At 34.3% G+C, this 11,260-nt stretch overlaps 1 protein-coding gene across 1 annotated transcript; it reads right to left on the bottom strand.

The window, feature by feature from the left end:
- Positions 1–7,905: 7,905 nt before the first annotated feature.
- On the bottom strand, positions 7,906–10,477 carry LOC127101954 (probable glucuronoxylan glucuronosyltransferase IRX7). Its single transcript, XM_051039378.1, has 3 exons — positions 9,492–10,477; positions 9,133–9,383; positions 7,906–9,042 (listed from the first exon to the last, which is right to left on the bottom strand). The coding sequence occupies exons 1-3, from the start codon at positions 10,137–10,139 to the stop codon at positions 8,562–8,564; spliced, it is 1,380 nt and encodes a 459-aa protein (XP_050895335.1). The 5' UTR covers positions 10,140–10,477; the 3' UTR covers positions 7,906–8,561.
- Positions 10,478–11,260: the final 783 nt, after the last annotated feature.

Raw genomic sequence — 11,260 nt, 5'->3', positions numbered from 1 at the left:
AGTTAAATTTCATAAAGTAAATGACTTGAAAGTAAAGAAATATTAACAAGAGTTAGTCAAATGTTAGTTAAAAGTTAATCAAGTATTAGTGGTGATTTTTAATTGATTAATTCATTCTTTGGAGAACAATCAACCATTCATTCACAAGTATGAATCCTTAAACCAAGACATCTTCCATGAGAAGGGCTCCAACTTAGATAATTCAACAAATATGCCACTAGCTCTCATGAAAGGAAAAAAGGTCAACTCTCCATACAATTCCATGAAGAATGGGAGACTTACAATCTCACTTACTAGAATGTTATGCCTTGAGGGTCAAATTTAGATCTATGTTAAACAATCGTAATTGGACTTATATAGAAGTCCCAACTATCTGAGGTCGGGCAATAAAAATTTAGGTGTTAATGTATGTTAGAGATTTGGTATGAAGAACCGAACTCCTAAAACATACCACACACTAAAATAAAATATTAAGGGGGAGGGACCTATCTCAGTCATATGTTAGAGATTTGGTTCATCTGACACCAGGTCATTGATGAACCAATTAGCCTTTAGACATTAGAGATTTCATTGGTCAAATGAGGGAATGAGAAAGAATAGGGATGAAGATGAAGAGGGAGGGGAAGATAGAAACACAAATTGATCATGGAAGGAATTTCATCAAATCAAAACCATACATTCATTTTGGGAGATGAAATGTACATTTCATCAATCCCCTAAATCCAATGGGTATGTTCCAACAAAAGTCAAATCAACCTTGACCAAGCCCAAACAGAAAGTCAAACATCACAAGACCATAAAAATGGCTCAAAAATATTTTTAAACATTTAATCAATTAAAAATCAATTTAAAAATGAATTAAAATACATTTTAATTTGGTCAAAACCTAAAATCCCTTCAAAACACCAAATAAATGGCCAAGGGATTTATCCTAGGTCAAACAAGGTAAAGGACCATAGACAAAAAATTTCACTATTTTTCAAAAGTCATAAGTATTTTTAAACAATTAAAAATATGCACAAAAACATTTAATTCATGAAAAATATCAAAATTAATCCAAAAAATAATTTTAATTCAAAATATGGAAGAGAAAAATATTTAAAGATTTTTGGTGAAAGTCCAATATTTTTTAGATTAAAAATGAAATTTCTATGAATTAAATAAAATAGAAGGATTAAACATAAAATCAGAATTTAAGAAGAAATTAGAAAAAACAAGGCCCATCAGATCTCCCTCATTAATTGAGGTGGCAGATCTGATGGTCACGCGCGTGCTATCCATGGTGGACTCAAGTCAATGCAATGCACGCGTGGTAATTCAAAGGAATGACTCAGATTAAAATATTTAAACATGATCAGATGGTCAGGAGGCGTGCCAACACATCACCGGAGCTAGGGCTCCGGTCTTCTTCTCCGGTGGACCTCATCGGACTGGTCCACCATCAACCACCACAAAAATAAAGAACAAGGACATGGATCCACAGGAAAAATTCTCAGGAGCTCGAATTTGGCCTCAATTTTCTCCAATTCCAAGTATATTGAAAGATACAGGGATTTGAATTTTGAGGATCATGAACTGAGTTGCTTCGACTTTACCTTAAAGCAACTCAATCTTGTTGCCTACATTGATAAGACTTCAACCAACCAAAAATCAATGAGAATGGTGAAGAATTGAGAGAGAATCGAAGAGATGAAGTTTCTGAAAAATCACCTTCGAGGAGCTTGAATCTTGCTTCCAATTGGCATTGGCTTGACTTCAGAAGCTTTCGGGAGTTTAATTGGATCAAATAATGGCTTGGATTCTTGGAGTTTCAACCTCAAAACAGAAGTGAAATTGAAACTCGACTTTCAATTGAAAACCTTCAAGTTTATCCTCTAATGGTGAAGGATAGGGTTGCAGGATCAAATCTTGGGCAAGGTGTCTCTAATTCTGAGCAGAAGGGGTTGTATTTATAGGTTGTGCAATTAATTTCCACACACTTCCATCAAAATGCCAAAAATAGTAATTCTCACTTGCATGGATGCATGGGCATGTGATAGGCCCGTGAAGTGATGTCAAAAGGTCCAAAATTGATCATGAGAAATGTTGAAAGTGTGTCATGAAGTCATGCAATTGGAATTGGGAAATGGTAATGTGATTCATCCAAATGGAACCTTGAAGAAATTCCATGTGCAAGTCATTCAATCCTTGGCCAAATGAAGTGATCTTGGACTTTTTGAAAAAGTGAGATCAAGGGGAACAACTTTCATGTTGAGAACTTTTCCATTTGAAGCTTAGATCATGATGAACTTTGAGGTGGAAGTTTGGGAAATCAAACATAATTAAAAAAATTCTAAGTACCAAGTCAAATGTTCACTTCTTCCACCTTGAATAACGTTTGTTATGGGCTTCAAATGGAAACAATTCCTTCATCAAAGTTGTATATCTTTAAAACATATTAAATTTGTTCATAAGTTTTACCTCATTTGGATTTGGCATTAAGGAGTTATGCATTTTAGAAGTTGAGGAAAATTGCTTGTTCAATGGTAATGGCCCAAAATGACCTATAATGTTTCCTCTTGGCACATGCCTTTGTAAGTTGAATTTGAAGTTTCTAAAAGAATAAAAGTTGTAGAGGACGTCTTTAATTTGATCATCAAACTTGGATGGCCTTCATCTCATTAAAATTGAGCAAGTTATGGTCCTTGTAAGTTGACATTCTAACTAGGGTTCAAACAAAATGACATATAATCTTTCACCATAAAAAATGACTTTCCAAGCAAACATAGCTCTTGACCTCAACATGAAAGTTGTTTGGAATGTCATAAGGAGTAAATTTTATCTTGGAATAATTTTCATATGACAAAAATTGTAGGAGATAGGGTCTAGGGAACCCCAGTTTTGACCAGTTGACTTTCTCTGGTCAACCATCATGAACCAACTTGCAAACTTGAAGTTCTCTTGATATCTTGGACTCATGGAGGATCATATATGCATAAGATGATGTATAATGAAGCATCCCTTGATATATTTGATCAAATGTTGAAGAAACTTGTTGAGGAAGTCACACAAGATACCCAGATGAATTAGGGCTTCCAAGGCCAACAAGCTTCAAACTCTTGATGATTTATTGATCAAAATGATAAATGAAGATCATGGGGATCCATATATGATGTTTATAATTAATATGAACCATCTCTTGATTGATCATCTTGCATTGAGGGTCTCAAACCCTAGATATGAGCTTGATGAGGCATTGGTGGATGCACACACTACCTACAAAACAAACAAAGTTATACATAGACATATTTTTGGTATTTTGGTTAGTAAACAAAGAAAAGAAAAGTATGATACAATCAAATATTCTTGGTGATCTCCCAATGCAACCCCAATGAATGAGGGGTAAGGAGGACGCCAAGGTGTGATCCCAAAGCCAATGCATATGATGAGATAACATGAGGGATCTTAGGGTCAAAATTGGGGTCTTACACACACTTGTGGTTTTCTTTTACTTCTCAACTGTTATGCATGCTTCTTTCCACTTTGTGTGCAGAAGTCTGAAGGTTGTAGCTAGCCCTTCTTCATACATGTCTTTATCACTAGACTTTTCTTCAGATTCATACTTTCCAATGAAGGTCATTACTTTGTTGGCAGGTTCTTCTTCACTTTCATCATCGGATTCAGACCAAGTGATAGTCAACCCCCTTTTATGTTTATTTAGGGAAATGGGGAGTTCAGTTTAATGTGACCAAAGCCTTCACATTCAAATTATTTTTGTCCTTTTCCTTTAGAATAGTCTTCATCTTTACTCTTGTGCTGGGGACAGATGTATGAACCTTTGCGTTGTACATTGTTCTCCATTACCTATCCAGTCTTCTTAAGAAATTGTTGAAATTTATTCCAATATAAGTTATAGCATCTGAAAAAAATTCTATAATATCCTTATCACTTGGTTCTTCATTCTCTTGAGTGTTGGATACAAAATCTACACATTTGTTCTTATTTTCGGATCTTCCATTTATAGAAACCTCAGAGGTTTGAAGAGAGCCAATGAGTTCATCAACCTTCAATATGCTCAAGTCTCGGGCTTCTTCAATAGTTGTTACCTTTATGTCAAAATTTTGAGGCAAGGATTTGAGGATATTTCTAACTAGCTTTTCCTTTGACATATTTTCTCCCAAAGCAAAAGAATTGTTGGCTATATCACGCAGATGAATGTTGAATTCAAATATGGATTCATCTTCCAACATCCTAAGATTTTCAAACTTAGTTGTGAGGGGATGTAGCCTTGACATCCTAACCTTGTATGTGGATTTATGAGGAGTCTTGAGAATCTTCCAAGCTTATTTAGCTTCACTACAAGTGTTTCATTAGTATGAACATGTTCTTGTCAACACCATTGAATATAACATTTAAGGCTTTATCGTTCCAAGATCTTCGTCATCTTCATATTTGGACCAATCAACTTCGGGATTTAAGCTTGTTGAACCATTTTGAGAAGTGGTCACAAGATGTTTCCAATCTTTAAGCACAAGCTTCCAAGTTTTGTTGTCAATGGATTTGAGAAAAGAAACCATTTTTGCTTTCCAATAGTCATGATTTGTGTCATCAAAAACAGGGGGTATGTTGATTGAACCTCCATCCTTAGTGTTGTCCATTTGAACAGAAAATATCTTCCCTCGAGCTGACCCAAACAGAACAGGGTGCATGCTTTAATGCCAATTGAAATTATGTTCATGAGGGGACATGTGTGGGACACGATGTTGGGACAACTGGTCCAACTTGTTAAACTAGTATAACAACAACAATATAACAACAACAACAACACGATGCAGAAAGCAATACAATAACATAAGAGATTGGTAACCCAATTTGATGAAACCACGCCAACGTCTGTGGATACTATACCCAAGAAAGGAAATTCACTACTTCAAATTAGTACAATTAGACTAATAGGAACATCAACCCCACAATGTTTAATGCCTCTTCCTAATCCTAGTGACTTTCTATTTAGGACTCCCCATAAATATGATAATCCCTCTCACATTCTCTCAATCACTAAACCCTAGTGATCAACTTCAATAACAACTCTATTGATTGTTGAATTTACAACTCAACTAATAGAAACCAGCGACTATGCCGAATTACCAAAATATAGTATGGTGTACACAAACTAGATCCAAAACTAATCCTTATGATGGCATTATCGTGGAATACAATAAACAACATATTCAAAAACCCTAAGCATAAAGAATTTAATCTTATGCACAAAACACTTATTAAAACATGAGAATTAGGTCTCCTTATATAGCAATGTCTTCTAGACTTTTTCTCCTTAAATATCTAAACTAAATTCGTCCAAAATAACAGCTGAATTAATTGAATTTGATTTGCTCCATAAATCTCTTCAACAAAAGATATGATTTGTTATATTTCAAATTCAAACTTAAATATCCATTTAAATATGATTTGATCTTCAACAGCTATCAAACAAATCAAATTAACACCATATGTCAAAGGAATTTAGCACCAAACAACATACATCATGGTTTGCTGCTAAGGGTCAGATGTTGTAATGCACACATGCTGAAATATCGTGTTCCACATGTTGCACCAGAACATCCAAATTAACTCTATTTATGAATTATAAATCTTCTTTGTAGAGTGAATATTGGATTACATAAATCTAAATTAGAATTGCAATAACATTTGTCTATTGTCAAATACCGAATGTTGTAGCACACAGGTTGGAACATCGTGTTCCACATGTGTCCCTTCTACACCAGGAACAACTTGAACATACTCCATCTTGTTTTTCATAATGCAACAAATCCAAAAGGAACAACAGAGTTGAATCCAACGCCATGTTTGCTTGGGAAGGAGTAGCCTCAGTCATGGATACGGTCATCAAAGCTTCATCCTTCCTCTTCATTTCTTGCACAACTGGTTGCACCTTCTTGTTCAGCAAGTTAAGATACCTGAAATTTTGTACATCATCCTGTATCTTCGACAATAAAGTGACCACTTATTTTATCTCCTTTAATATCGGTCATGCTCGATAGTAAGAGAATTAACGCGCTCTTGAAGCACTTATTTCTCCTTTCTGACACGGTCGAGCAAAAAACATATCCCCTTACGACGACACCAAAGGCCAAAATAATTGATGTCGAGATAATTTAATATTCTAGTTCAACCAAATCCTCTTGACGAACGACCTTGACCTTTTCAGGAAAAAATATGTGGAATCGTCCAAAAAAATATAAGAATGGAAATTCTTAGTCGTTCGTGGACTAGGAAGGGTCGGAGGTGAGGTGGTAATATGGTCGTGGTCGGCGTTAGGCAACATCAGGACCAGATCTTCCTAAGTTTTGCTTGAGCATCCAAAGTCAGACAAACGACTCCTCCCCATGAGGAACCCCAAAAGAAGAGTTGGTGACAGGATTCCCTCCAATTAGGAACAACGACAATCATAGAGCACTTTCCACCATGACTTGATCTGGAGAACCTTGGACTTCTACCTGACATGGGATGGGATAGTTAGCTACAACCAAGCTGAAAAAGGACCTTGTACGCAAAATTCCTCTAGTGGCTAGCACAACAACAACGACTGTAGGAAGGTGCAATCCTAAACGTCCTTTTCATTTGAAGGATCGTTTTGTAACATTTATCTAATTTGTAAACCAAGAATTAATTAAGACAAGTATATAATAATCATATATACAACATCAAATAAAAGAGAAAATCTCATGCATTACTCACCAAATAGGACTTGCATATACTCTTTTGTAGCAGCTTCCACTAGCAAATATCTCTCTATAAGTCTTTTTTTTCCTTAATGTCGCCCCAATGACAAAAAAAAAGAACATGGTAACTCTAGAACTCTTTATATATCTCCCTAGGAAGATAAATTGTGCGACTCACAATGTTGGGAAATGTGGATAACACCACCAAGGGTTGAGTTCTCATTGCAAAATGTTTGTGAGCACTCAAGTGCCCTAATACTCAAAGGAACCATTATTGTCAGACACATGGGCACGTGTTGACACGTATTTATGAAGAATTGCTAATCACGGGGGGAGACATTTAATGCACCTCTTTCCAATGACATCAACGTCTCATCAAGGCTCTCTTATTTTCTTATATCAGAGGTCAGATTGAATAAGAATCCGACAAAACCCTCATTCTAGGACATAGGAACAGTGGCCTATAGGTATCTGTTATAGTCCGCATGCAAGACACGTGAAAAAGGTCTAATAGCTAGTGTTGAAGAAAGTGCACAAAACAGGTAGACACGCCTCTGCCAAGGACACACAATCTCTCACCATTGGATCTAATTAGACAGCAACCCGCACAAAAAGCCGAATCACATGCGAACATTTGTAATCGCTCATGTTGTATAATGATCATTTCCCACTATTTTAGGTACTGGGTTCATTCTCACTCTTAAACTATTTTTATTCATTCAATGACTTAAATATTAAAGGATTAATTTTGTAGGCCTTTAAAACCCCCAACCTAATGTCATATTTGATCCCATTACATCACTTCATCTCCTATTTATAGTTGTAGAACAAAACATTATTTAATAAAAAATGTATATCCTTTATCAAATTATCATGTCTTTTCATTTTATTTCGTATGAGAATTTATTTTATTGAATTGTATTTTAAGAATGTATCACTAAATAAAATAAAAATTGTGAGATTTTACTTACATTTTGAATTTGTTAGTAGTTAAAGAAATTCATTACTAATGCAAAAGCACTATTAGCATGTTTGGTTTGTTTTTTTTTTAAAGGTAATAAAACAATTTTAAAAATGTATAATTGATTCTAAATTAATTTTAAAATATTTGATTATTCTAAAATATAATTAATATTATTGATTCTATCTCTATTTTATTTAAAACTAGAATTTGTAACTTCACAATTTAAATTTGAATTTTCTATTAAAAATTGTCGTTCAACTAGAGATGAGAACACAGTTTCAGTCCGTCACAGGATACATACACCAAAAGTTCCATAGTTCAATTCTTCCATGCATTGATTTTGACACCCCATACCGTACCCGTGATCACTGACAACCCCATTACTATTCAAAAATAAATTACTGTAAAAAAGTTCCTGACACACCCCCACTTTCCACATACATGTCCATTCTCATTAATCATTTCACACACCAAACACCAATATCTTCATTTCCCCAAACCTTTTTCACCCAACTCAAAAACCTTTACCCAGTTTCAAACTATACGCAACAGAATTTCGAAAATCATGTATGTATTCTCTCTCACATTTTATATATTCATATAGTACTAGTATTTATTTACAAGCAAAATTGATGCTAGTACTTCCATGATGATTTCTCTCAAACTATTCATGTTCATAGTTCCTTTTCCAAACCGCACGGACTTCGAATCAAAGCTACCATGTCACCTTTAAATTCTCCAAGTAAATCTTAAATCAAATCTCCCTCGTTGGGTCCCATCATTTCCAGCTGTACTCCACTAATATTTCTTATATATTTACATTTATTCTTCCAATGTGTGTAAATCTACGTGTGAATGTTCAATATTGAAACTCATCACGTGTCAAAATCTAATTGGCGCGAAACCCTTGAGCTCCTATAAGACCTATCCACCTTCTTACTCAAAGAATGTAGGACCTGCCACGTGGCATCCCCTTCCTGGACCCTACCATTAAAAAGCAGTGCTTTCCTTGTCCGTGGGTCCCACAGGTTTCTCTGAATGGAGCTAAGATTACTCGCTGCCACATTTTCCAATATCTCGCCCAGCCTCCAAACATCCCTTTCCGCCACCATAACTGAAATCTCAGACCACTTCACGGCGGAGGGAAACGGTAACCGAATACCATCCGCTATAATAACCGGCACACAACCTAAAGCAACAGACTCAACTAACCTTGGACTCCATGGGGCCCACCCCAAAGGACAGAGACAAAATACCGAGCGAGCAATCTCTGACTGGTAACCGGCAAATCTACGCCGCTGAAGGAAAAACCTCCGGTCACCGTTGAACTTTTTCCATATAACTGTCCTCACTTTCCTGCAAGGGCAAAACCGTAAACTCATCAGAAAAAACATTAAAAAATTAGCATGCAAATTAAGAATTTTATTGGAGATTAAAATTGATTACTTGCTGTAAAATCTTCCACTAACGTTCTTTGGATGAACCTCCATTTTTCCCCGGAAGAAAACCCAAATATCTCGCCGTCCGTTCACCGGAAAACTCTTCATCGTGTTACGTATGCTTCCCGGAGAAACAAACGGCGGTATCACAACATGTTCAACCTTTTGACAAGGATGATCATAGGTAACGCCAAACGTTTGTAAAACAATCGATTTCTTCATGATTTCAGGTACCCCATCTTTCATCGCCACGTCCTCCTTCAAAATCCAAAAAAAAAAACTGAATCATTGAAAAAGAAAAGCATGTATAACATAACATAAACTTATATTAAACTTATATTAATATTGAGTTCTTTATTTATTTACCAGGGTATGGAAACAAGAACCGAAATCATGCGAAGCTACAAAAACATGGTCGGAACCTCTGCTTCGGTTCCAGAAAGGGTAATCTGAGGAGATGAGATGAACTGCTGAAGAAATCAATGAACGCGCGTGACCAATCGCGGGGAAACCATTAACGGTGCTGAAGTTACAAGAAACGTAAACGGGTACGAAGAAAAAGTCAGCGTCGTATGGGTCAAAAGTTCGAACATCGCTTGTTAATAAAGCTCTGTGAATAGCAACTTCCGAAGCAAACAAATGAGTTTTGCATCGTTCGTTCGAAAGCCAGTTTGTGTTGTACTTTGGAGGAAGTTCGTAGATGAAAACCTTGAGATTTTTTATATTTGTGTTATGAGATTGTTGTGGTGGTGATGTTGTTTTGTTGGTAGAAAAGGATTGAGAGAGTGATTTTATGATGTGGGTTGGTTGGTGATCGTGGTGATTGTTGTTGTTGTTGCTGATGAGGTAAGAAGTGAAAAAATAGAGAGAAAGAGAAAGCCAAAGAATCCATTTGAAATATTTATGGAAAGAGTTGTTTTTTTCTTGTTGAGGTCTACCATGTTTGTGCATGAGTTTCATTTTAACATAGTATCCTTTGTTGTTTTTTGAGGATGTTTTCTTGTGATTCTCCATTTCATTTATTTGAAAACGTGAGAAGGAAATGGATTGAAGTTGAAGGATGTTGAGAGGTTGAGAGAGTGTTTGGTAGTTGAAAGGGTGTTTTCGTGTTCTGGTATGGGAAGAAGTGGAAGCGAAGAAACAGTGACGGAAGAGAAGGAAAGGTGTGAATTTTTGTTGCGATTTTGTTATTGAACAGAGGATAATTTGTTTTTTATTTTCGAAAAATGGGTGTTACATTAAATTAATGTCTTGTATTGAAAATCGTCATGCTTTTGAAATTTAATATTTTCCTACGGGGTGTAGTGTATGGTTTGTAGTTGTGGCTTTCTTCCGAATGAGTGGACATTTTCCTACACTTATACATCTATTTTACAATAATTGTTGTATATGATAATGTCACACATCTATTTTCCTACACATATACATCTGCTTTCCTACCCTTATACATCTATTTTACGATAATTGTTGTATATTATAATTGAAAATAAAAAAAAATTATTAATTTATTTTATTGTCTATCAAAATGTTTGCGGTGCTGATTTAGATAGATTTTGATGTAAAAACTCATTTAATTCAAAGATAAATTCTTTATAATTTAATTTTAAAAAAAATTGATTTGATCGGATCCAATTTTATAGATTTAATCTAAATTGATTTTTTGATATTCAAATTACAAAATATATTTTTATTAAAATTATAAATATGCTAATAAATAATATATATATATATATATATATATATATATATATATATATATATATATATAAAATTAAAACAAATAAAATAATTATAATAAACTAATAATTAATATTAAAAAATATGTATATCAAATAATAAAATAATATAATATGTCATATTAATAAAAAATAAATAAATATACAAATATATATACGTAATTCGATTTGGTTTGAATTGATTTTGAAAAATTAATTTAAAATCTGATTCGAATCGAATAGCTTTTATAAAATAATATTCAAATATTTTTAATAATATTTAATTTTTATCAATTTTTATTTAAATCGGTGTGAATTTGAATACTCTTAATACTCATCATCATAATAAATATATAGTGAAATAGAAATGATAAAATTTATTAATTAGATAAGTCAATTAAAGTTATATTGTAGATCAAA

This window comes from Lathyrus oleraceus, chromosome 7, assembly GCF_024323335.1.
Source record: "Lathyrus oleraceus cultivar Zhongwan6 chromosome 7, CAAS_Psat_ZW6_1.0, whole genome shotgun sequence".
Taxonomy (NCBI): Eukaryota; Viridiplantae; Streptophyta; class Magnoliopsida; order Fabales; family Fabaceae; genus Lathyrus; species Lathyrus oleraceus.
This window is presented reverse-complemented; position numbering and strand designations above follow the sequence as displayed.

What these genes read in the sequence shown, in the direction of transcription:
- LOC127101954 (XM_051039378.1), bottom strand. Translation starts at nt 10,139, where the DNA reads ATGGAGAATCACAAGAAAACATCCTCAAAAAACAACAAAGGATACTAT. An exon ending in GTTCTTGTTTCCATACCCTG is followed by an intron (nt 9,384 to 9,491) that starts GTAAATAAATAA and finishes TGGATTTTGAAG; the next exon opens with GAGGACGTGGCGATGAAAGA. An exon ending in AGTGGAAGATTTTACAGCAA is followed by an intron (nt 9,043 to 9,132) that starts GTAATCAATTTT and finishes TTGCCCTTGCAG; the next exon opens with GAAAGTGAGGACAGTTATAT.